This window comes from Strongylocentrotus purpuratus, unplaced genomic scaffold, assembly GCF_000002235.5.
Source record: "Strongylocentrotus purpuratus isolate Spur 01 unplaced genomic scaffold, Spur_5.0 spur5_scaffold_8, whole genome shotgun sequence".
NCBI classification, from domain to species: Eukaryota; Metazoa; Echinodermata; class Echinoidea; order Camarodonta; family Strongylocentrotidae; genus Strongylocentrotus; species Strongylocentrotus purpuratus.
The window spans coordinates 10,122,771-10,149,375 of record NW_022145614.1 but is presented as its reverse complement, the minus strand read 5'-3'; the positions used below and the strand labels follow the sequence as shown (position 1 = coordinate 10,149,375).

Sequence of the window (26,605 nt, the reverse complement as noted above, 5' to 3'; positions counted from 1 at the left end):
TAACATATAGAACATGTAATTCATACTCTTTTCTCAGGTGATATATATATATTATTCGCAGAGAAAATGAAGAAAAGATGAAAACATTGTTCAAGATATGAAATGTGTTTTTTATTATAAAAATGATTTTCACCACATCATTTTTAAACATACTGTGACATGAAAAAAATAGGTCAGTAAAAAACAATTACAAAGCAATGGTTATATTTAAAACAAAAACTGTTATTTTCTGTTCCTGGGAAGCACATTACTCTTTAATGGGTAAATATATATTGCACAAAATAAACATGTAAGTGGTTGTTGCTATCATTACTTTCATTAAGTTCTAATGATCACAGCCCGTTACTTACTTTAACCAGGACTGCAGATTCTACAAATTTAATTAAGTAGTTCATATACAAATTGCGAATGTTGGACCTCAAGATATATTGGAACCAATAAATATATTATTATAATTCTTTAGAATGTATTATATGCATTTGCATATGTTTTAAACATTTTGAGATGTGAACCATTTGCTACTACTACAATCCTTTGTCACAGGCAGTGTAATTTTATCATTAACATCACAATTTCTTCATGAAAACCTAGAAAATTGAATGCTGCCTCACCTAACCTTCTACACCCAAATTACAGTGCAGGACGAAATTGGACACACATGTATTATATCATTAAATAGCTATGTGAATTCCTATCTAACAATTGATTGTGAGTCATGTGATATGCTTAACTGCACAGTGTAAGTTTTAAATAGTGTGCATTTGCATAGTATAATTACATACACTGGAGTGTGACTGTATAACTGGGCAACACATTAAGATTCAGGAAATGTAATACATTTATTTGTTTGTACCTCTTGCATAGTTGTATAAGAAATAGTATAATCAAACAAAATTTAGCAGATACAATCAACATTAGCCTCATGTAATAATAAGGGAGTTTACAGATACAATCTGCGCATGGGCAGATAAAGGTCATTTGTACCAAAATGGTAAAACCCACAGAGATGAATACTGGATATGCGCTCATGAAAGTTATGTAACATTATTCATTTATGCACCAACGGTACATTATATGATACGCAGGTGGAAGTATTCTTTTCAAGAGGTCAAACAAAAGGTATTCATGAAGCACATCTAGGACTTTGGCAGTTGTTATTCCAAGATGCTCAAAGTGGAACTTCTCCATGTGTAAAAGATCTGTGGATATTTGGGGTCATTTGTACCATGTGCTATCTGTAAACTCCCTTATTCTAACAAATGCAAACAGAGCAATGCATTATTTGTATGATGCTTTAAATGTTTCAGAAACAATTGTTGAGAAATTGGATACAGCTGCCTGGCACATTGTGTCCAAGTGAAACTCAAAATAGCGACCATGAGTACTTGCCGAAGAGAAATAGTTTAAATGAGACATTTATTAATGACCTGCGATCGAAAATAACTGTGATATAAAACAGTTTAATTTATTATCACCTTGGATACCTGGGTAGAAAGAAAACTTAAAGAAGCAACATATATGAATGCCTCGATTCAATTGATCCAACCCCCAATGCTCCCTGGGTAGGAAGAGCCATTGTACATTATAAACTTCAATGACGGGAAAATTTGTGTCTACTTTTTGACCAACTGTAGTGTCCTCTGGAGGAGGCTCAGTGGTACAGCAGTGGTCTCTTAACCGGGAGGTCCCGGAGTCGAAACCAAGTCAATGCACTAGTGCCCTTTGGTAAGGCATTAGTTCTCACACCAAGTCCCTCGGAGAGGACTTAAAGCCATCATCCCCTGGTTGCTTAAGTTACAAGCATACACATGCTTTCTTAGCAGTCAGGTAAAACAAACAAACAAACTTTCCATGATATTGTCACACTGGTCAAGAAGTTTAGCTGCTTCAATCAACTTCCAGATAACTTTTGAAATCGGTCAGGTCCCATCACAAGCTAGTCAGGAAACTGACGAGTGGCACTTTCATTGCTATATAGCTCTTCAATTCAGTGAGATTCTATTACCACCTTGTCAAGAAATTTGCTAAAAGCTTTACTTTCTTTAGCTCCCACAATGGTCTCTGGATAGCTTTGAAAGCAAGTCAGTTCCTATCATCTGGTCAAGATATTGATTAGTTGTACCTTAGCTGCACGATTCACCTTCTTGATAGTCTTTGACATCGGTGGCATCCTAACATCAACATGAGGATCTTTAAATTTTGTGACCATCTTCAGAACAGCTTTTGAAGCTAGCTGCTTCAATAATCTTCTAGATATCTGTTTAATAACTTCTCAAAAATATTCTTGGTCCGAACATCACCTTGTCAAGAAATTGACAAGGGGTACTTTAGCTGCAACAATCATCTTGTTGATAGTCTTGGAAGCCATTTGTTTCCTTCCCAGCTCACTATCCAGTATGAAACGCTCTAGCTCTTCCTTGTTTTCCAACAGAGATGCTGGAACAGAAACTTTCCCGCTCGTCTTGTTATTGATCTGGCATAGAGAAAAACAACACAAAAGCCTTAGTATTGGTCTAGTAGAGACAACTTTGTTTTCACTGCATAAACATGTTTCCTCAAATTTTGGTGCTTCGTACCCATTGGCTATATGCACATCCTGTTTGATTATAGAGAAATCTTTCATCAATAAAATCTTTGCTCTGTGATCAATATCCATTATATAAAAGTATCTGTGTTTTCTTCCAAAGAGGACAAAGTGGATCTTCTTCTATTACATTATATTTTCATGGTTTTATGATGCATTTTTTCTGCTACTGGAATGATGAGTAACTAAGAAATTATGTTGATTTGAACTAAGTTAGTACAGGTTGTATCTCTCTTTTAATACACATACATGAGGGCATCTTTTAGTGATATAAGTGTTAGACTTGAGGTCAGCTCTCTGTCTTTGCCTACAAATTGATTATGTCAGCCCCCCGTTTAAATCCAAGACATATCTTGCGGATAGTGACATCAAAATCAGTTCCTAAATGTACATAATCAGATTTGATTCATTTACGTCTGTAGCATAACAATTTCACACATATATAGAGTATACTCACCTTAATTACAAGTTCAACTGTATCCAAACTGACTTGGTTGCATTCGGTGACTGATGGCCATCTTTGCTCAAGCACCGTCTTTGTCTACATCAACATAATATAAGTGACACCAGTCCATGAAACTCTGAAAATGATTGAGCTTTATAAACATGAATATTCAAGGCAACTGCTTTTGCAATTTCGCAACCCAATATATTAGAAAGTCTGAAATTGGATTCATTCATCTATGTCCTATCAAGAGGTATGCTGGTATTTTAGACTATATACAATGCAGTTTTGTTGAGGAGGGCAAACCTCATCCACTTGATACACTAGGCAAGGAACTTTTTCAGAACCTAAAAGAATGTGTCCCACTTTTTGTCTAATATGTATACTTAAAGAATAATCACAGGAAAAATGTAGAGTGTGAAATGAAGTTTTTACCATTTAACACTCATAAATCCATAAATAAAGGTTATCTATTAAATTCAAGTCAACAGTCCTCAAAATGTTATCATTTGAAAGTTTTTCTAACAACAGTCTTTCTTAGAAATAAAGACCGACAGAATTTTTTTTATTAGAAATGTTCATGAAAATAAGATAATAAAATCCTTATCCAAAGAGAATGTCAATTAATTCAATTGTAACATTTTATTTGCCAATCTCTGAACTTACCCAGTCCCACCTACTGTCTTTGGCGTAACCAGCCCCACCGATACCCTGCCACATCTCACTGGCTATGAGAGGAGCCATGGGTGCTACCATGATGCAGAGGGATCCTAGAGCATCCTGGAAGGCTACAGAGTTCTTGATGAAGTCATCAGGGTATGCTCTCAGCTGGTTGGTCATGGTCATCAGACGACTGATCGCCACACTTAGCATGTAGTCGGAACCAAAATGGGTTGTTACCTGGTAAAAGGTGGATATGACAATAGGTATGATAAAGTTGAGTTCTGGTCATGCGATTGCATTGTGAAAGAAACGGTGTGAAATGGATCAGAAAAAGTTGATCATGGAGCATATAAGTATTGGTGTGTACTGCAAGGTTCTTGAGACATCAAAATTATAATAAATTTGACCCAGTCTTGGTAAAGTAACAAGCACTGTACACAGAAAGATATATATGGGACTACACAAATGGTGTCAGGCCTACTTACCTTGATTTCCTTATCTTTCTATGCTCAATACTCAGCCAGTATACACTTTCTACCAAATTTGTTTGGCAAATGACATTTATTTGTAATCTTGAACATTCAGTGTAAGTTTCATTTGATTCTGTGAGAATTCATTTTCTTTTTTTACCAGAACTCAAGTTTATCTTTAAATGTCGATTTCGGACCCTCTTAATAGATCTCGAATGAAAATGTTAACTTATTTACTGACAATTAAAACTCAGGTTAAGGTGAACTACTATGAGATAGTGATACAAATTTTAATCAAGAATAAAATATGGAACATGAATAAAGGAATTAACAATGTTAGGAGGAAAATCAGATTTGTTGATCTAATTTTTGCCAGTCTTTGCCAAAAGTAAGGACGGATTAATTTTACCATAAAATTTACAATATCGTCATAGCAAGATCAAATTATATTGGGCAAAAATTGGAAGAACCAAATTTATCACTGAACTATCGCACCTCCAATTAAAAGAGTAAATCAAATTTATTACTGTAGACATCACTCACATCCTCAATGGCCTTGTTGAGTTGGACTTCAAGATCTCTCTCTAATTTGACATGCTGCTCTTTGTCAAGACTGGTATCATTTCTCTCACTGTCACTTCTCAATTCATAAAACCTGGTCACCAGTCCCCACATCCTGTTCTTCCATCTGACCACTCCGGTTATTGCTAATTGACAAAAGCACAGAGATTCATTTTAAAATTAATCTATGCATACATACATACATAGAGATTAGTAAAGTAAAGTTTACTTTCAATCAAGGGTTTTAGGTAAATGGTTTCCAAGTAAATACATAAAATGATTGGTAAAAGTCACATTTCTCAAGGTCCTCTGATGTTATATATAAATATAGTCTGTAGTTCCAGAAAAAAGAAATTCCAAAATATTGCACTTTTGCTACAACAAAATGATATATGCTTATACAATCAGTGTTATTGTATTCGCCATATTCAATAATTTTGCAACTCCGTCTAAATGTGATGTTCCTTTTAGAAACAAACTAAATGTGATGTTCCTTAGAAACATACTTAATTTCATGGTAAGGTCATCATCCTGTAAACTCCCCCCCCCCCCCAAATCAGCTTTGTGTCATTTGTCATTTAATTATTTTGAAGCATGAAACTTACGCGAATCTGCATAACTTTTAACTATACATGTGTCAGATAATGAATAAAAGGCTAAAACAAATTATGCAGCCATGATGTTTTATGTACCTTCTACGTTCCACATCATGTCCAGGTCTGGTGGTATACCACTCAAGATGAAGAGCCTGACAGTATCTACGCCAAACTCCTCTATAGCGCCCTCAGGGTCGACCCCGTTATACTTTGACTTACTCATCTTCTCCCATTTGACGGCCAGCTCCTCCCCTGTACCCTTCTGGACTGGTGCAGAACCTGGGTGAAGTGAGTGATATCCTATTACAGTCAAACCTGATTTTAATAGCGACCACCTGTATAGAAAGACCACCTGTCTATAAAGGCCACATTTTTTTTCATTTCCCTTGAATATGGTTTCTCATTGAACCATGTACATGGGTGAAGTGAGTGATATCATATTACAGTCAAACCTGCTTTAGTGACCACCTGTATAGAAAGACCACCTGTCTATAAAGGTCACTTTTTTTTTCTCATTTTCCTTTAATACGGTTTCTCATTGAAATCTGTACTAGAGAAACCTGTACATAAAGACCGCCTTTCTATAACAAGCACTTTTCAGGTTTCCCTTGAGTGGGCTTTATATACAGGTTTCACTGTATTTAAATCACTGTGGAGTTTATCCTTTGTGATTCGAATGGGGACCAAACACAAATATTAAAGTATTTTGCTCTGTACTTGTAAGTCAGGCTTTCATGCGGGAAAATATTTTCAAATATCAGCTTCAAATAATTATCTTCGATGAAGAGATATTGCAAGCTAAGATGCACTCTAAATAAAATTTTAAAAATGTAAAATCAACTTGCAAAATAATGTATCAGGAAAGCTTGGCTATATGATGATTCCAAAAGTACTTTGAAGGCCGGTGCACAGAGACAGAGAAATTGTCCAGTTTGAGACTATGCATTATTATAGACAAATATAATACTACTGTTATTACAATCAGTTCATGCACAAAATGATAAGCACTAACAAGGGAAAATGGCTCTCTACAAACACATTCAGAAGCTTACCGATGTATTTGCTTAAAGCTGACTAGATAGATCTTTGCTTTGGCATCTGAGTCTAAAATGTCATAATATTGTATTACTTTACTCACCTGAATGATCTACTTGATCAGGCGTGATATACTTCCCAGTTGATGTCACTCTGTAACTCTGCCCCATCACAAGTCCTTGGACAAGTAACCTCTTGAAAGGTTCCTTGTGGGCTACTAGCCCCTGGTCATGCAGGAAGTGGTTGATGAACCGAGCATACAACAGGTGCATTATAGCTGTATGGCAGGAGAGAGATAATAAGTGATACCTCTGTAAAAATTATCTATGAAACAACAAAGATGTATACTATGATAAATTCCCCCTCCAGCTGTGAGGAAGTTTCTACTGTGCCTGCTATATATTATTTTCTTCTCACATAATCATTTAATTAGGTAAAAGATTATACTGAGGATAAAGTAAGCAAAATGCGTTTTTTTAAAAAAAAACTTGTTTGTTGTTGCTTGGGGTTAGCCTTTTCCATAAAATGCACATTCTACTGGAGGATTAATGAAAAGAAGCAAAAATGTCATATTTTATCTTGCCTTAATTTCTTAAACAGCTGCATGATTTATTTCAAATTGGTTTCTCTTTAATTCAGAGTGTCACAGATTTGTGATACCTCCCTAAGGTCTGGGTCCGAGAAAAAAGGTTTGAGTTTTGGGAACAGATACAAGCAGCAACTATCTATAATACTCTTGTTTTACCGTGTGTTTTTTTCTCTCGATTCTTGAGCTCATTATTACAAGTAAGTACGTAGAATTGGAACAAGAGTAATATCTTATGTAAAGAACTAATATTAACAGGTACCATGTTCTTTTCCTCCAACATAGACATCTACAGGCAGCAGCCAATCAGCATTCTCCTTTCCAAAGGCTTCCTTCTGATTGGTTGAATCAGTGTACCTCAGGTAGTACCAGGAAGAATCCACAAATGTGTCCATGGTGTCTGTTTCTCTTTTCGCTGCTCCCCCACACTTTGGACACCGTGTGTTGATCCAGTCTGCCTGATTCTCGAGTGGGGACAAGCCCTTTCCTGAGAGGGAGTCCAGCTTGGGAAGGGTCACTGGAAGCTCGGTGTGTGGAACTGGAACAGCCTGAAAGAAATATGACATGATAAATTATGATTTTCCTTGTTTTGTATTCAAATTATATCTATTAATGTTTACTGAAAGCAATTTATCTCACCATTGATAATGATCTATCCATCCCTTTCCAATCAATGTCTCTCCATGTAATTCAATCCTTAGCCAACTGCGTAATTACTCCATATCCAATTCACCCAAAATTGTCAATGTAATCATGGGTTAACATCTTGACCTAAACCTACCTAGCTACCAACTCTTTTAAATGAGTAAATGGAACAATTACTGGAGGCTTCAGCTGCTGTTATTACCAGGCTCCTCTACTTTATTCAATATATTATGTGAATACAAATGAGCAATTTGTTATTAACTCGTCAAATAACGATTATACTACACCTTACAGTTCTTGAGCTGGAGTATATGTGAAATGTGTGATGTGCCAAATTTGTGTTCAAAACTGAAGGTTAAATCCACTGTGACAAACCTACGCAGCAGTATCTGCAGAGTATTTTTTACCTTGCATGTTGGACAGTGTATGACAGGGATCGGGGTACCCCAGTAGCGCTGCCTTGATATCAGCCAATCAAACTGCCTGGGACTGGTCATGTGACCACCTATACCCAGCTCTCTGGCATGTTCCATGATGGAGGACCTGGCCTCATCCCTAGACAACCTTGATAGCTACATCAAGAAATAGAATAAGAATGAGTTAAAGGTAGCAATAAAGTTGAGAAAAAGAGAAGAGGATAACTGTACTGTAGACAAGATAATTAAAGAAAAATGTTGCCCTTCAAATCCCCCTAAAACAAGTAGGCAAGCTGAATGTATCATACTTTATCATAGCTTTAAATCTAGCAGTCAAGAATCCATTTCAATAGCAATGATTATAATCAAGATTACTCATCAAATGAATCTTTCCTGTGCAGTATTTTTCTCTGTGATACCTCTGAGAGAGAGAGATAGTCTATATGTAATTATACTTTCATTAATTGGATCAAGTTTATCAAATCTACCATAAAAGAAATTCAAGAAAAAATTGACAGTTAAGGTACCGGTACCTGATCGGAGTTGACAATCCTCCCACCATCAAGGACCTTCTCATAGCTGATGCCATGCTGATGAACAAACTCTACATCCTCCTCCTCTCCGCTGCAAGGGATTCCTAGATGGGATTCCACATTCTCCTCAAAGGTCTTACGACTTGAGGCAAACAGTGGCACCGGCTGCTGTGTGAAGGGATGGAGAACTTGGACGCCAAGATCTACATCTGTAAAGGAGTAAGAACATTTTGGTATAGCTAAAGATAAATACAACTCTTCAAAAATAAGATCTAAAGCCCTAGATCTTCACAACAGGAAGCAAACTTAATGCTGAAAGGGATCATGGCACAAGATATGACAGCCTCACCCTGACATCCTGTAACCTCCCCCCTTTTTTTTCTTTTACTTTCATAGACATATTCATGTTCCTTTGTTGAGGAGGCACAAAGGCTCAGTGGAAAAGCAGTGGTCTCATGATCAAGTGATCAAAGGACCGACAACAAAATTATTTGATAATGCCCTTTGGAAAGGCAATAGTTATCATTTATCACATCCCTTGGGCAGAAATTCAAGTCGTAGGTCTACTGCTTCTGTACCTACAAACATATAGAGTACATGTCTTCTCAACACCATTATTAGACGAATAGTGCATTCTTTACTACATGAAGTACATGGTCTGTATTCATTATGGGAATTACTACAAAATACTGCTTCTACTGGCGACTGTCTCATGAGAATAATGCACTATCAAACAAGCAAATGTCATAATGATTAGACTCTAAAAGTGTATTTTATGAATTTATTCATTTGTGAGGTATGAAATGAATGTTCAATTCAATTCAATTAATTTTATTTGCACATTTAATAAAAATCACAATTACAAACATACACAATACAAAGTAAATTCCAACAAATAACAAAGCAGAACAGAAGTATCAAAATGTGGGGGGGGGGGCAAACAAAGGCCAAAGGCCTATCGAAGGCTTGTCCCTGAACTATATCCTGCATTACCTGTTCTTTCAGATTCCAGCTGCTCTAACTTGGTCCTGATTTCCTCTGTGAGATTCTGGATGAATTCAGGTTTCTTGAGTAGAGTGTGGGTAGGGGCTAAGATGACATGTGATGCCCCATAGATCAGCTCTGGATACTGGGTGTGGACTGATATCGACTCTTCTGATGCACTTGGTAACTGAAGAAGAAAACCATAACAACATCAACATAACAAAGTATATTTTATTGATACACTTGCTCTCTTTCTTTCTCTCTCTCTCTCAGTGTCTCTCTCTCTCTCTCTCTCTATTCTGTATCTCGGATCTCATTCACCACCATAATCATTATCCATTCTTCGATCATCAACCTTATCATTTCTGTCAATCTATCCTGTTCCTAAAGTATAAACCTGGCTGTATGATTGGGAGAGTATCTCCTTTCACTACTCTTTAAAAGAAAGAAAAAACTGACAACTTCACTGAAAACAAACCTGATGATGTGCAGTTTTCTTTTAGCATCATTAATAATAATGAATGTTATATGGGCCAAATTAAAGAGGAGATAAATACTCTGTTTTTGAATGCTGGTGCATCAGGTAACTAGAGACTTATAACAAAATATATAAATTGATTTGATTTGATTTATTTACCAACAGCAATACATTCCACACATTTTATACAATAATTACATATACAGAAAGAGAAACTATTGGGGTTGGTAAAAGGGGCCAGATAATAGCACATACATGTGCTAGTCGAGCCTAACCCCTTAAACAGCTAAACAAAGTATTTTGGTACAAATCAGTTTAGAGAACGTAACAAAACAAAAAATAAAGAATTTACTGTTACAATCGATACTTAGAAACAACAAGAATCAGTACTCAAAAGTAAATGTAAATGTGTAAATGTGTAAATGTAAAAGTGTTTCTATAATAATTTGTTTTGTATACCATGGTATTCTGTCAACATCCTTGATGCCTAGTGGAGGTGTGCCACAGGGAACCCGACTTGGCCCCCTCATCTTCCTGGTGTTGATAAACGATGCTCTTGCCACAACGCCGATGGCCAGGAGATGGAAGTATGTAGACGATCTGACTTTAGCCGAGAGTCGCAAGATGCGTGATGAAAGCGCAATCGCAACAGCAATAACTGATTTCCAATTGTGGTGTGACGACACTCAACTACGACTAAATCCAGCAAAGTGCAAAGTGATGCAAGTGTCATTTGCACGAGCGGCCATCACCTCTCCACGCATTGAGCTGTGTAACAATGTTCTTGAAGAAGTCAAGGAGTTGAAATTGCTTGGGGTTATTATCCAGGCCAACCTCCGGTGGAATAGTCATGTGAACGAAATCATCAAGAAAGCGTCGAGGAAATTCTATTTGATTAGATCTCTGAAGCGCTTTAATGCTCCAAGGAAAGATTTGCTGACAGTATATACCTCGTACATACGACCTACATTGGAGTATTGCGTACCTCTGTGGCACTCTGGTATCACCGTGCAGCAAAGCAATAACATAGAGATGATCCAGAAAAGGGCTCTTCGCATAATTCTCTCTGACCAATATGTGAGCTACAGAAATGCCCTCCAGAAGACTGAGCTTGCAACACTGAGTGAAAGAAGGGACAAACTATCCTTAAAATTCGCAGAATCGCTTCAAAGAAACTTCAAAGACTGGTTGCCTGAAGCACAAAACCAACGTCTCCGACGTAGCAATAGACTGAGAGAAATCAAATGCAGAACGGAAAGGTTCAGAAACAGTGCTCTGCCTTTTCTTGTTAGGCTGATAAATCGTCATTCCGAGTGAAACATTATTTGATGAATGACTTAATTATGATTATTGATTACACTCAAATATAAATAGTTATTACAATGAAATGAATTTCAAAAGAAATGGACAGTATAAATAGCATGCAGGTTGCTTGTTTTTTTTTTTTTTAAATTCCTACTGGAACGCTTTAATCTTTACACTGTAATCTAATCCTAATGTCCTCCTCCGCCTATTTCGAGACTTTCTATTCACTAGCCTCAAGTCTTTTTAATTCACTGTACGTTTAGCACGACTGATATCTTTGATCATACTTAATTTCACAATTGTACTATGTTTGAATTTGACCACCTGGAGATGTTTCATAACTACAATACTACAATACTTGATGTTTCCTGTCAAAAGTTTAGTATAATAATTTGTATACATGTTTTATATATTGGTTGTTAGTACAAGCCATGAGGATCTGTACATTTTAAAGTTAATTAATAGAAGGCTCATTACACATGTTTTTCACCTCATCTTTCTTGATATATTCCTCTTACTTACCTTTCCTTTCTTTTCCTTTCAATCCTTTCTCACCTTTTGTTGATTCTTGCTCCTTGCTCCTATTCCTCATTCACCCCTTCTTTCTTTCCATACTCATTAAATTTTGATATAGAGTTTTAATATGATATTTTTTATATATATTAGGTCATAGTCCTAAGACTATTGTACTTTTAACTTGTAAATACATGTACTTTTAAATTGTATTCCAATGGCAATTCAGTTGTAAGACTGCGACAATGGAATTTGTTCAATAAAACCTTTCTATATATATATATCTATATTGGAAGTTTTGCTATCTACTTCTGAGTAGATATAATGTAAGAGGAAGTAAAGGTAAAGGGAGAAATAAGAAGAGTCCTGCTTTTATGTCATCATCATCCATTATTTTGTTCTTGTATTATTTTAAATTGTGTGCTGTAGGTATTGTGAACATTTGTGAGTTGTTTGATTTCAAGCAGGCTTTTTGAGCCAGGCCCTGCATTCTGCTTCTTATCCCAACTAGGAGGTGCTGCAGGTGTCATGTGATACAAAGATCAGCATGGTAGCTTGTCTGCTGGCCAATACACAGAAATAGCAGTACATCAACTCCTTGTGTTTTTATCACATCTATACTGTTGAGGTCCAACATATTTCTTGATTTGAAGAAAAAAAATAATGAGAAAAGTATAAAAGAAGTTATGCTTTAAAGAAGCACATGGTGCAAGTGTTTGGTCCAGAGTTCCCACCTCTACCCTTTCAGAGTCCGTACCACCTGCCCCCTCTTACAGGATCACCATTTCATCTCACCTGTAGTCTGAAGCTGAAGGCACACCCAGAGCAATCTCCCATCCAGTTAGCCTGCATACTCTTGATTCCCGAAGGCCAGTCAGGGAGATCATCCAAACCTTCGAGCAGAGACTGTCAAATTAAATTCAGAAATAGCAGCGAGTCCTGATTATAGGGCAAATTTTTTTTCTTCACCATGCACATACATGATCACATTTAGTTCTTTAAGTGATGCAGTCGCTTTAAGAGCTACATTTATATTTGTGCATATATTCATCCAAAGGGATCCTTACTGTTTAATATGTCTACAAAGTACTGAAATTACATTAGCTTTAGCCCAGGTGCCTGGAGGCACTGAAATCATTCAAGCAATAACTCTCTACCAGATACCCTTTTCAAACTCCTGGACTTGGAATCTAGTATGCATACATTAGTTTTTGCTATGTCAGGCAAGCACTGGGAAAGCTGGCAGGTCGTCAAGTTTACAAAATATACGTATAGTATTTTAGTAAACCGGTCTATTCAAAGATAATTTGTTTATCCTTACCTTGGAATAATGTGTCATTTTGAGGAACCACTGCTTCAGCAGTCGTTGTTCAACCTTAGCCCCAGACCGCCATGAACAACCATTCTCATCCACCTGCACGTTGAAACAGATTAAAAAGTTAAAATACAAGCATCTCATCTATGTTGGCACTTAATCTCAACATGATTTCACAAACTAGATATGGCATTGCACTAGACTGGATATTCACCTCATCTGCATTGAGTTGTTGCCTTGAAATACAGAACTGTTTACCAAACTAAATAAATATACTTTGTTAGAAATCTTTGAATATAACCTCAATATCAACTCATATATTATTTCAATAAACTGGTTCTCGGTTCTATCTCAGCTCTAAAGTAGGAGCAATTTAAATATTATAACCTCCAAGCTAAACCTACATCATAATGTCTAGCAACAACTCTTGTTTTGAAATAGTTCCCCCGTCGCGACCATTATGTCATAAAATTATTAAAGGGCAATCCAACCCTTGTAATAAGTTGATTTGTTTGAAAGCAGAAAAATAACAAAAACAGAATGGCAAAAGTTTGAAATGAATTGGACCAATAGTAAAGAAGTTATGAATGTTTGAAATATAAGATCACTAAGTCCGTGCGAAACTCAAATCTTTAAGATTCCTTTGGCATATATTTGCTTCTTGCATAATGATTCTGTAAATGAGCATAACTTCCTAACTTAAATTATTAATTTCTACCTGTTCTTTTGCCAGCACTGTTTGGTCCACAGGATCCCAGTTGACGACGGCTTCTTTCTGGTAGGCTAGACCAGCTTCAAGCAACCTTACGAAGATGGACTGAGTCCAGCGGTAGTAGTCTGGTAAACAAGTTGTGACCTCCTGAATAAATCACATCAGTTTCAGAAAAGCACAATAAAGCTTTAATCAAGCCATTTAATCAAGAAGGACATTAATAAAGATTTTGACCAATACCTGATTTCTCATGATGCTTCAGTCTAGTATTAAAGAGTTATTTCCACATATTTAAATAGAACAAAATGGATTCGTCAGCTGAACATTTGCACACATCAATAAAAATAAATAATGTTTTAAATATTTTGTATTTTCATGTTCTGTATGTATAGTATTATTATTATCATATTAGTATTATCAATATGCTATGCTTTCAGTCATCGCTTATTATGGTTGATATTCATTATGTATATCTTATTTTGAAGTATTATATGATATTCATTTGTGCATGTATTCAAATATGTTAATCAAAGATTTATTTTCAATAAAATGGCCTGTTGGAGGGTAAAAAAAATTGGGTAAAAAAAAATATCCCTTATTAACTGTATAAATAAACTGTACAACAACAGAATTTTTAGTCTTTAAAGACATCAACTTTTATCCATGGCATCATAAAGAGTGGTCTTGAATGTATCAGAACTCTATGATCTTACGAATGAAATAAATCAGGAGCATTCCTTTCTGTAAACCTTTTACAGAAAGTTCATCTTCATACACTTATTGATAATTCCATTGTATGTTACATAATCTTTTAAATTATTGAATGCCAGTACTACTACTTACTCTTTCCCAGTTAAAGCAAAAGCTCAGCTGTTTGAGTTGCCTCCGCATGTAGTCGATGTTACTAATAAAGAAAAAACAGTATTAATGGTAAATAGAATATTCCTTAGCTCTTTGAATAGCAGCAAATTGAAATGAAAAGGTCATGATATTTCTTATCAGTGTCTAATATCTTCATATTTTTTCAAAATGTTGAAAACATATACTGTAATACATTTCTGGCTTGAAATTTTTCATTAGTGAAAATTTGGACTTTTGGAGCATATTTTAGAAACATGTACATAAACAAGGATATAATCTAACATTCATATGCAGTATAGATAAATTAGAAAATTGATTACCAATGCTCTTTGGAATATCTGTTATTGTCTTTTAAACACTGGGTCCAATTTTCTGATATATCTAATAATATCATAGGACATTAGTTCATTTCTCATGCACTAAGGCATGAATTAGAGCAAAATAATATTTAAAATATTTCAAAAATGTGTAATCCAATCCATGATCTCTATTTCTGTAGTATTTATCTTTACCTGTGTGTCCAGTCAGCAGGCTGGAGCCCTCTATCAATTGCCGCATTCTCTGCAGGAAGACCAAACGAGTCCCACCCCATAGGATGTAAGACCTTGATGAGAGATGGAGAGAGAAAAGAGAGAGAGAGAGGGGGGGGGGGAATATATAAATTTGATCATTTAAAGCCCCACTGCACTACTTGTAGCTACTTGCTCCCTCTATATAGAAAACAATGCCTCAGCGGTGCCTGTTGGTCCCTTATGATCCTCTTTTTCTTATGTTAATTGAGAGCTGAGATGATGAGATAGCCACATGTCAGTGACCACCCTGGGTGGTCTAATCCCTCCTAGCCAAACTAGTACAGACGGGCTTTAAATGAAATATATAGGGTTTGATCATTTAATGTTTACATCAGGTAGAGATTTAAAAAAACTTGTAGGCAAATTAAAGAAAGTTTCTCAGAGAACTTTCAAGAAAGGTGGCTATCATTCTCTTCACTTTCATTCCATTTTACGTTTTAAACAATAAAATGTCACTAAAATGACTAAAAGCATTCTACAGACTCCTCAGAGCCATATTCTTATAAATACCCTTCTGGCACCCGATAGATGGTAGGTAGTTATATTTTGAAAACACCACAAACAAAACTATACAGAGGGAAAAGTTAACATAAAGCAAAAGTGATTAGTTTTGATATTCATGCTGGGTTTTCCCTAAAGATTCTAATCTTCCGATCTGTATTACCTGTTTTCCATTGAGTCTGTGGAAGTGCGCTATGGTATCACTGATGGTGTACACTCTAACATGCCCCATGTGAAGCTTTCCCGATGGGTACGGGAACATGGACAAGACGTAGAACTTGTCCCGGTCATCCTATAACAAAGAACCAACAAGACAACATGGTGAATATTAAAATCTTGAGAGTGTACATCATTAACTGACTGGCAAGTTGAAAAAAGCTGGGAGAGTTCATGTATCGAGAAAAAGAAGAGTAATACGGAGTGAAAGAAGGGGATGGAGAGTAGTCTGCAGGCACAGACTCTAATGTGACACTTTACTGCAGCTCTGCCAGTCTCTGGCTGTGTCTGCTACAGTACAGAGCTTATCCAGTATGCAGTCGGCCTAGTCTCACCAAGCAGACACTGTTAAGCACAGCGACTGACAAGGGTTTGTGTGTGCAGACTAGATGGAGAGAGAGGGGAGGGCATAGTGGATTGGAAATAACTCATGAGCTAACTCAGTCAAGGTGTAAGATTCAGGTGAGAGAGAGAGGGAGAGAAAGAGAGAGAGAGAGAGAGAGATTGGAGGCGTGATCATAATTTTTGAATTTTAAGTAAGTGACTTAGAGAATCTGTGATGTTAAAAAAATAACTGACTTTGTTTTTTATACCAACTCGGCAGTCTGCACAAGTATGAATTTATTGGTAAAATACTATTCTTCAAGTTTCTTACTATCATTTTCAAAATGTATTCTGATCTCACCTGTTTACTCAATGAGGATTGCTGGTTTTGTAGAGCAAGATGGTCCCTCCAGTAGTTCTCCAGCTCCTTTCTTGTTTCAATCGTAAAGTCACCATCCTTTTATATCAAATTTTGTGGGGGAAAAAAAGGATAAACAAATCACTGTTTCTCAGCATTCGTCGTAAAAAGGTGGAAGTCAGATTTCATTGTCTACCTTCATATATGATTCACATTTCACAAAGAGAGAAATAATCTTATACCAAACAAACCAAACAATTGCACCATGTGCTTCTTTAAAGGTAGTGTATCCCTTTTGCAGCCAACATCATATTCTGTAGAACTTTGCAGGAATTTTGAATATGTCAGGTATGTCCTATGTGTGAAATTTAAAGTTTAAATGTTAGCAACTTGTCCTATTATTCAAATAATGCAAGGAAAGTTAAGAAACCTGCTTACTTCCTAGACTTCACTGTCAGACACTATTGAGTGACTAATTGACATTTTTTTGTCTTTGGTAATAAACTAATAACATACCGGTAAATAAAATGGGCTGTAAAGGGCACATGAGTATTTGTCCACATCAATAACCCACTTCTTGTAATGGCTAAAATTAAGCTGTTTGAATCTTTGCGCAGCACAAAACTTACAACCGTTCGGTACGAGGATCTGAAAATCAGACTATTTAATCAAACGAGCGCCCTAGCTAAATTCGAGTCGATAACTAACGGTCTTGTTTATTTTCCCACAAAAAGACATTTTCAATCCCTTCTGTGTTGAGGTAAGTTCTGAATTAGTATTATATTTCAAATGCTATTGGAATTTAACTTTTAAATTTGTTTGGCCTACAAATGGGACATATTTCCTTTAAATCAAGAAAAATGTTGGACCTCAACAGTATAGATGTGATATCTTCCTTATATTCCATCTGTCAATATTCATGTCATGTTCCAATGTTCTGTCAACATACTTAAGGAATTCTAGAAACTTTATCAGATATTTACAGGTAAGTTTTACAGATACTTTCCAGTAGAAGTCTCTAGGTACAGGCCGTACAGAGAAACATTAGTATTAAATATTAAATAAATGTTATTTTTATTATTACACATGTATTTCATTATAACATCGATGGAGTAAAATGTCTTGCTGGGACAGAATCAATCCTTTGATTATTCAGCAGGAATGAAACTATATGTGAAATAAATTGTAAATGACAAAGAATTGTGTCAAATGGGTTAAAACTGAGACACATATTTGTGTACCAGTTTCATTAAAATCATCATCATTTTACAGTGCAAAATGTTAAATAGTCCTGAATAAACATTGTCCTTATTTCAGCAAAGTTTCTCCCTCTCCCCCATAACAATTCCCTCAAACCTCTGACTTTTAAATCCCTCTTTCAGTCTATATGCATGTCACTATGAACATATTTAGTAATCAAAAGAGTATATCTTCTTACCCAAACCCCTGTTTTGGAATAGAGGCACCTCAGTACTTTCTTGTGCCATCGCGATCTCTGGGTTGATTGGACCAAATGTCGTAAATTGAAATTCAACCAGGGTGACATCATGTACATGTAGGTCTATGTTGCAATGTAGATGTTCCTGCTGTTCCAAAAGATTCAGATCAGATGTGAAACAAATTATAACAAGATATTATAGGAAGTTTGACCTTCCTATGATGATATGAAGTTACAGTTAACATCCTTTGTGCCATTATTGACTAATATCTTCACTATTTTTTTGTTAATTACTTACAATAAAAAATGCCATTTTGGATCTATTGTGGGCTGGTACAGGATTCTAATCCAATAAATCTACAGTACCAGCCTGTTGCTTGCACAGGAGACAGGAGGGTGGATCTATCAAAGTAGATTTGATTCCAACTCCCACGTTGACCCAAGTGGCTTTGACGGGATTCAGATAAGCTGCTTTTAGTGGCTCTTGTAAAAAGAAATTGTTCGCACTGCAAATACAATCTCAATACATATGCAGCAGAGCTAAACAATTTAATTTGCCCTTAAACAAAATACATGCATACTATCTAGCAAATAGGAAATTGCTAAACATTAAACTGGATAACTTATACTTAATGTTTGCAATTTTTCATGTGAACAAACATATGCAGAAATGTGTCACAAATTCACTGCTGCTCTAGTGCAAAATAAACATAGCGAACTAGAAAGAAAAAAGTTTATTCATTCTGTTCAGGGATATGCTCTGCTGAGACTACTACTTTTACTACTACGAGTCTTACTGGTACTTAGTTTCACAGAAATCAGAATTGGAGCTGGAGTGGAGGAGCTGATCTGCACTCCTGTAATGAGGTCCAATTATAACTAATCCTTAGGCTTTAATAGGAGAGCACCAAAGCTCAAAGTCAAACATTACCAAAGTCAAAAGAGAAAAAATTCCTCCAAGTCCAACGTCAAGCAGAAAGACGTCTAAAGAATTTTTAATTAAAAAAATAACACAACCTGGAATATTGGCAGCCTGGGCTGCGTCTCACGAAACTGTAATAACTAACTACAAGTTCAGCGACATCCCATTGAAATGCGTGTAAAACTTAATACACGTATTTCAATAGGATGTCGTTGAACTTGTACTTAGATCTATGATGGTTTCGTGAGACGCAGCCCTGGATCCCCACACATATGCATGCACACTGCCAATTATATTATCCTATTCCTACGCCAGGCCTAATATGTTTTAAATTGATAACCTCTTCAACCCTATAAGCCAGTTCACGGTTGCAGTCTGAGCTGAGCATGAGCAGATAAAGGTCATTGCAGAATAAATTTTGAAATACACAGAGACCAAATACTGGATACGTACATCATGCTCATGAAAGTTATGTAGGTCTAATCATTATTCATTCATTCACATTCAGTGCACTCCATGATACACAGGTGGAAGTATTCTCTGAAAAGGGGAAACAAAGGCCATTTATATAGCACCTCCATCGCTGTAGGAGTGATTATTTCCAAATGTACAAAAGTGGAACTGGGACCTCTTCATGTTTTGTTATTCTTAACATTTCATAGTATACACTATACATACTGTATTGCGTTGGGTGAAATCTATCAACAAATAAGCTCTTGTATTTCTTCTCGACACGATTTTAAGTTATGTTCATGGAGGCTGCCATTTTTAATATAGTGCCAATTTGAATTTTAGAAACAATGATCAATTCATTTATAACTCAAATTAAAATAAAATTCAATATTAATAATTCTTGAATAAATTGTATTAGTACTTATTTAATATATTAAATTATGATAAGAATATCAAATTTTGTTTTATAAAGGAAAAATGAGAATGACAACAATTATCTTAATTGTGGATCAAGTAGGCCTAACTCCGATTCCTTTTCTGTGAGCACTGCTGTATTGCAGGGTTAGTTGAGAAAAACATTCTATGAATATCGTTATAAATCTAAATCAATCTAATGAGTTTAACTAAGATCTTACATTAAATGAATACAGTGATTATTATCAACATACAATCATATTTTAGTGTGAAATATGACTATTTGAAAAGGACTAAATCTAACGAAACATAGGCATGTATCACCACTGCTCGATCGCGTTGGTGATTGAGCGTATACATTGACTTATGTGTACGAGTTTACTGTCCGATCCCATCCCCTGCAGTGAGAATAAGCAGTCGATTGACACGTTACCCACGCCTCTCAAATGTAGTTTTTCCGAGATTCATAACCAAGTCCATAACTACAAAAGTCTAGCTTGCCCAGGCCATTTATGAATCATGGAACCTCTTGTCCGAGACAGACTGACAAGTGACGACATGAATCATAATTGAAACTTGTGATGGTGTTCAGCCACGGGCATGTGCACACTTGTGTTGACTGTTTTTAATGACTCCCCATCTCGTGTTAACATAGCCTAAACATTATGTTTTAGAGCATTAATTGGGGATCATCATAAATAATTGTACAAAAGCCCCCACTCTATGAAATCTCTGTGACTGAATAAACTGCATTTGGCAGTGTCTGTGGCCTGCCCTTGTGGGTGTTTTTTTTTTTTTTGGAAGGGGGGGGGGTACTTGTTCAGAAACCTATCCAAAATTTGACCCATAACTTCGGCGTGGGGATACCCTACTAAAACATACTCAAAATGAAGGTAAACATTCATTAAATGTCCTTGACCTAATAAAGATCATGAGTTAAAAGTTGTTATGTTCATTACCCGTTTTGTGTCAATTTTCTTGTTCTTTTGGAGCATTTTTCGGAAAAACATTGATATTAGTATACACTTTTTCACAGGGTTCACGGTAAAACCGCTGCACAACACAAGTACATACCAATGGTGGGTTGCGAGCGGGCGCGCGCCTGTGTGAAGTTATCTACTGTCATGAGGATCTGAGACATTACGGTAGATAACTTCACACAGGCGCGCGCCCGCCCGCAACCCACCATCGGTATGTAGATCTACTTGTATTGTGCAGCGGTTTGCCATGAAACCTGTGAAAAAGTGTATACTATTATCAACATTTTTCCGAAAAATACTCCAAAAATAACAAGAAAATGTTCTTGCGAGACTGTCTCCCAAAAGGCCTAAAGAAATGTAAACAACAGTTTGTTGCATCTCTATGATCAGGAGGCCATGGCATTGGTTTTGTGTGTGAATCTTATTTAAAAAAACCTTATTTAAAAAAGCAGATATGGTAATTATTAACAAATAAATAGCATGTAACAAGTTCCTCAAATGTTACAATCTGTTTATTATTCATTTACCTTGCAGATTTCACCATGAGTCCCAAGGGAAACGGAGTGCTACCAAACGTCCATTTCCGCAAGGAATGGCAAAACTATGTCAGGACGTGGTTTGACCAACCAGCCCGCAAGAAGAGACGACACAACAACCGTGTCCAGAAGGCCCGCAAGATCGCCCCTAGACCCATCGCAGGACCTCTTCGACCCCAGGTTACTTGTCAGACATTCAAGTACCACACCAAGTTGAGGGAGGGACGTGGCTTCACGCTTGAGGAGCTCAAGGTAAATTTATTTTTAGATTCATTCTTCATCGAGACAGATAGTTTACAGATCATGTGTAACACATAATTTTAGGGCTGCGACGAGTAGTCGAATGCTCGAGTACCCGCACTGTTGACAACTACTCGAGTACGATTTCTTGTACTCGAATATTCGACCGCTGGCATGGTACCGTCAGTAAAAATGTTTCCAAGCTCAATCACTGTCAAACTCAAACTTGGACCAAATGTCCAGATTTCTGTTTAGACTCGGAGGAAAATGGATTATTCTGCCATCTTTGGTTTTTAAAACAGCATTGTTTACTGTTATCATACATGCCAACTGTTCAGATTAAAGAGGAACATTCCTCTTTTTGGGAGAAGATAATTATCATTTTAATGCAGGTGTTCCTCTTCCTGTACAAATTTGTCTGTAGTATTGAAAAGGAGAGTTAGGATTGTTCCTCTTTTTTTTTTTAAATAGCATAATTTGTACAGATTTCTGATTTTCAAATGTTGGCATGTATGTGTTATTATTATTAAATCGGTGCCTTCAACTGCAACTCGAAGTAAAATTGCGTGAGTTTTCGGAGACGGACTTGGATTACTGGTCCCCTTAGTATGGTTGGGGCAAAAAAAACACCCCCAAAACACCCCCAATACACCCCCAAAACATGGCGTCCGAATATTCGAGTATTCGCTTGTAAGCCTGGGAGTGTACTCGGGTACCTCATTACACGGTTGTGCATAGCCTTACTTAATTTTCACCTTATCACGACAAGCTTCCATTGTAAATGTGAATAGCACAAATTATCATGACCACTTGTGTCTGGTTGAAATCAGGGGAATCGTTGATTCTCATCTTGGATTCCTCAGTCTTTCTTCATACTGTTTAGAAATGTAGGATTAGAATTGTCTCGCGCCTTTCGGTTTCATTCATCACAGCCAAATTTAGTTTGATCAATAACGGGAGTAATTGATTCTTACCTTCTTTTCCTCATTTATTTTCTTCCATAAAGTTAGGAAACTATGAATAGAAGCATTATTTATCAGTTAGCTTGTTCATATGTGTTGCGTTATGATATTCGTTGCCCTTATCAGAGAATGACCCATCATTTTTTAGATTGCTTAATTGGACCCTCTGCAATTATCTTTCAACAGGCTGCTGGTATCCACAAAAAGTATGCCCCAACCATCGGCATCTCTGTTGACCACAGGAGGAAGAACAGGTCAGTCGAAGGGCTCCAGGCCAACGTCCAGCGCCTCAAGGAGTACAGATCCAAGCTCATCCTCTTCCCCAAGAAGCTGAGCAAACCCAAGAAGGGAGACAGTGATGTAAGTATGATGTGGGAGGGGGGGGGGGTGGTGGGGTGTTCAGCTGCTTTACAAAAATAAAGTTCCTTTTTCCCTTTGGATAAAAAATAAATAAAATCATGCATCAAATAACACCAACCAACACCAACCATTCTTCATGCTTTTATAAGATTGTCTAACATAAGTCTTGAAAGACTTCAGGAAATATTGGTTGTAATTTGTAAACTTCTTCAAATTACTGTTTGAAATTAACTGTCTGGATACCCAACCTGTCCAGGAACACAACATGTGGGTAAACAGATTTGGAATGTATGTGAGTGTTGCTGTCGAATGATTGGGTAGTTGACTGATAGTTGTAGTTGTAAGTTTACATTATCAGTTATTATCTAGAAGCTAGAATTACAAGCACATCAGAAGAATACTGTCAAACAGAGGTTGGGTAACACTGACGGACACTCGTCCATCTGATGTGTAGATCTAGGGACAGTTTGAAAATCTCTCTTACAGGACAAATATCTTGCATCCTTTCTATGGTTCGGTCCTGTCAATGTATATTTAAAAGGTTGCAAGTAAAGGGCATTCCAACATTTGTTAAAGTTAATTTGTATGATCTATGAAAGCAAAAAAGTAAAGAGTATTAGGATTGGACAAGTTTGAAAGGAATCGGATATGTAATAAGAAAGTTATGAATGTTGTAAAGATGAGATCCCTCTATCTATCGATAGCCAATTTCAAATTGTTCAGTAATGAACTTATAATTACAGTCAAATCAGTCAAATTTGGTTGTACAGTAAAACCTTGAACATTACATAACCTTTGGGTCTATAATATTGATTCACCATGAAGCTTGAGTACTTGTAATCATAGTTGGCTATGCTTTTTATGCCTCCGCCACCGAAGGTGGTGCCGGAGGCATCATGTTTTCGGGTTGTCCGTCCGTACGTCCGTACGTCCGTCCGTCCGTACGTCCGTCCGTCCGTACGTCCCGTTTGACCGTTATCACAATATCTCAAGAACCATTTAAGATTTAAACTTAAGACTCAGGAATAGTATTTATCACCATAGGAAGACGATCTGATTAGATTTTGGAGTACGTAGGTCAAAGGTCACAGGTCACAGAGGTCAACTTATGAAATTCCTTGTATTGAATTTGTTAGCGCGATATCTCAAGAACCATTTGAGATTTAAACTTCAAACTTAAGGATAGTATGTATCACCATAGGAAGACGATCTGATTAGATTTTGGAGCACGTATGTCAAAGGTCAAGGGTCACAGAGGTCAACTTATGAAATTCCATACATTGAGATTGTTATCATGATATCTCAAGAACCACTGGAGATTTAAACTTCAAACTTAGTGATAGTGTGTATCACTATAGGAAAACAATCTGATTACATTTTGGGTCACGAGGTCAAAGGTCAAAGGTCACAGGGCTCATTATGTATGCAAAAACAGCTTGTGATCGCGTTATCTGAACAACCGATTGATGGATTCCTGCCAAACTTTGGTCATGTATGTATCTTGCAGAGCTGATGAACTGATTAGATTTTGGGGTCACGAGGTCAAAGGTCAAAGGTCACAGGGCTCATTATGTATGCAAAAACAGCTTGTGATCGCGTTATCTGAAGAACCGATTGATGGATTCCTGCCAAACTTTGGTCATGTATGTATCTTGCAAAGCCAATGAACTGATTAGATTTTGGGGTCACGAGGTCAAAGGTCACAGCGCACATTGTGTATGCAAAAACAGCTCGTGATCGCCTTATCTCAAGAACCGATTGATGGATTCCTGCCAAACTTAGGTCATGTATGTTACTTGCAGAGCTGATGAACTGATTAGATTTTGGGGTCATGAGCTAAAGGTCAAGGTCATGCGGCTCATTATGTATGCAAAAATAGCTTGTGATCGTATTATCATTAGAACAGATTGATGGATTCCTGCCAAACTTAGATCATTTATGTATCTTGCAGAGCCAATGAATGGTTCATAAGATCAAAGGTCATGGGCTCATTATGTATGCAAAAATAGCTTGTGGACGCATTCTCATTAGAACTGACAGATGGATTACTATTTAACTCAGGAAATCTTGCAGAGTCAATGAACTGAGTAGATTTTAGGGTCATGAGGTCAAAGATCAAAGGGTCATATATGTATATGAGAAATTGCTTGTAATCACGATATTCTGAGAACATGTTAATGGATTACAATTGAACTTGAATTTGAAAAATTTCTTCCGTTTCGGTTTGTAAATTTGCTCTATGACGGAGGCATCATTTTCGACTGCGCGCAGTCGAATTCCATCTAGTCTTATGCTAAACTCAATTTTAGCAAACATTTTTACAGTTGACAGGAGAGAAGGGGATTAGTTTCTCACTTCTGGTATGTCACAAAAATTGACCCAACCCCATGGAATGACCCATATTCAAAATATGAGCCACAAATATTGCTTCTGTAAAGAGATTTGCAAGTTTCAAAACACTCCATTAAGATAACAGGGACTTGTGAGTAGACTACTCGAAGCACCCACCCAACAGCCTGCAGAGAACCCAATCCCAACCTGGGTTCCATGTGCACTCTTTTGCGTTATTCTTTATTTTCCTCATGTTCCTTATCCGTAAGCAATTAGAGTGCCAGATAAAAGTTTTTTTTTCTTTTTCTTTTGTAAGTTGATATTATAGATTCTATCTGTACCCTTGTATTAGGTGATTGGTACACATAAATAATTAAAGGGTATCAAAAGAAAAAGGTCTCACTTTAGACAGTTTGATGCACCAATTTTTTCTCGCAGGTTTGCTTTTGTTTTCCATGTGCCAATGGTAGGATTGAAAACCGATTTAAAAAAGATATATAAATAGAGCAATAGACTTCAACCTTTCATCTGAAATGAGACATTAATCATGACTTTTTCTTTATTTTAAAAATCATAAACAGGAGGCCGAGCTTAAGATGGCCACTCAACTGGAGGGACCCGTCATGCCAATCAAGGTTGTCACCAAGCGCGAGAAGGCCCGTGCCATCAGCGACGAAGAGAAGAAGCACAGCGTGTACCAGGCTCTGCGTATGGCCCGCTCCAACAAGAAGCTCTTTGGACTCAGGGTAAAGCGAAAGGCGGAGAAGGAGGCCGAGGAAGCCCAGAACAAGCCCAAGGGCAAGAAGTAAACCCCCTCCCCCTCCTCATCATCACTGGTTACTTACACCATTAACTCCAAACACAATTGAACTCACACCAAATATACTTAGCCCTCGTGAAATCCTGTTGTCGAGTGAGATTCGATCACATTATTCGACGTTCACACTGGAGATGTGCCAAGAAGTGTACATAACAAGATTGCCTTATTGAGACCTGCAGTTTTCAATAAACAGAAGATACACTGGCAAAAATGTATGCGTTGCGTTGTCTTTCAGTGTGGGAATGTGTTTGTAGTTGATTCAGTGTGGGAAACGTGCTACGATTTGCCTGATTGAAAGTGAAATAGTTATGGTTATGGTTTAAATAACTATGGTGAAGCCTTGGGTCATGATGTTGTGTTAAATATTTGTTGTCACTGAAATCAAATCAATGTTTGTTTTACTAATAGGTAACATTTAACAAAAATTGTTTAGTGGATTGCAAGGCAGTTTTCCTCGTTCTCAAGGTTCAACTGTA

At 36.8% G+C, this 26,605-nt stretch overlaps 2 protein-coding genes across 3 annotated transcripts; one reads left to right on the top strand and one right to left on the bottom strand.

The window, feature by feature from the left end:
- Positions 1 to 1,154: 1,154 nt before the first annotated feature.
- LOC587005 (probable leucine--tRNA ligase, mitochondrial) lies at positions 1,155 to 19,803 on the bottom strand. The gene is made up of 19 exons (XM_030975309.1): positions 19,711 to 19,803; positions 18,112 to 18,278; positions 16,677 to 16,772; positions 15,939 to 16,067; positions 15,215 to 15,306; positions 14,685 to 14,745; positions 13,848 to 13,988; positions 13,136 to 13,228; positions 12,610 to 12,720; positions 9,528 to 9,705; positions 8,535 to 8,743; positions 7,993 to 8,157; positions 7,203 to 7,488; positions 6,458 to 6,631; positions 5,416 to 5,598; positions 4,706 to 4,869; positions 3,696 to 3,929; positions 3,042 to 3,125; positions 1,155 to 2,473 (listed from the first exon to the last, which is right to left on the bottom strand). Exons 2-19 carry the CDS (start codon positions 18,226 to 18,228, stop codon positions 2,297 to 2,299), a joined length of 2,694 nt encoding a protein of 897 aa, XP_030831169.1. The 5' UTR covers positions 18,229 to 18,278; positions 19,711 to 19,803; the 3' UTR covers positions 1,155 to 2,296.
- Positions 15,927 to 26,340, top strand: LOC105441899 (60S ribosomal protein L13). 2 transcript variants are annotated; one of them, XM_030975311.1, is made up of 4 exons: positions 15,927 to 15,931; positions 21,415 to 21,668; positions 22,805 to 22,978; positions 25,891 to 26,340. In XM_030975311.1, the coding sequence occupies exons 2-4, from the start codon at positions 21,423 to 21,425 to the stop codon at positions 26,116 to 26,118; spliced, it is 648 nt and encodes a 215-aa protein (XP_030831171.1). In that variant the 5' UTR covers positions 15,927 to 15,931; positions 21,415 to 21,422; the 3' UTR covers positions 26,119 to 26,340. The 2 variants fall into 2 exon arrangements, with proteins under 2 accessions (XP_030831171.1, XP_030831170.1); XM_030975310.1 differs by lacking the exon at positions 15,927 to 15,931 and adding an exon at positions 20,009 to 20,047.
- Positions 26,341 to 26,605: the final 265 nt, after the last annotated feature.

Excerpts from the sequence above, each read along its gene's own strand:
- LOC587005 (XM_030975309.1), bottom strand. The coding sequence starts at position 18,228 with ATGTACATGATGTCACCCTGGTTGAATTTCAATTTACGACATTTGGTC. Across the intron at positions 3,930-4,705 it reads TCAACAAGGCCATTGAGGAT|GTAACAACCCATTTTGGTTC; the intron begins GTGAGTGATGTC and ends ACCTTTTACCAG. Across the intron at positions 3,126-3,695 it reads AAGACAGTAGGTGGGACTGG|ACAAAGACGGTGCTTGAGCA; the intron begins GTAAGTTCAGAG and ends ATGTTGATGTAG.
- LOC105441899 (XM_030975311.1), top strand. The coding sequence starts at position 21,423 with ATGAGTCCCAAGGGAAACGGAGTGCTACCAAACGTCCATTTCCGCAAG. Across the intron at positions 21,669-22,804 it reads TCACGCTTGAGGAGCTCAAG|GCTGCTGGTATCCACAAAAA; the intron begins GTAAATTTATTT and ends ATCTTTCAACAG. Across the intron at positions 22,979-25,890 it reads CCAAGAAGGGAGACAGTGAT|GAGGCCGAGCTTAAGATGGC; the intron begins GTAAGTATGATG and ends AATCATAAACAG.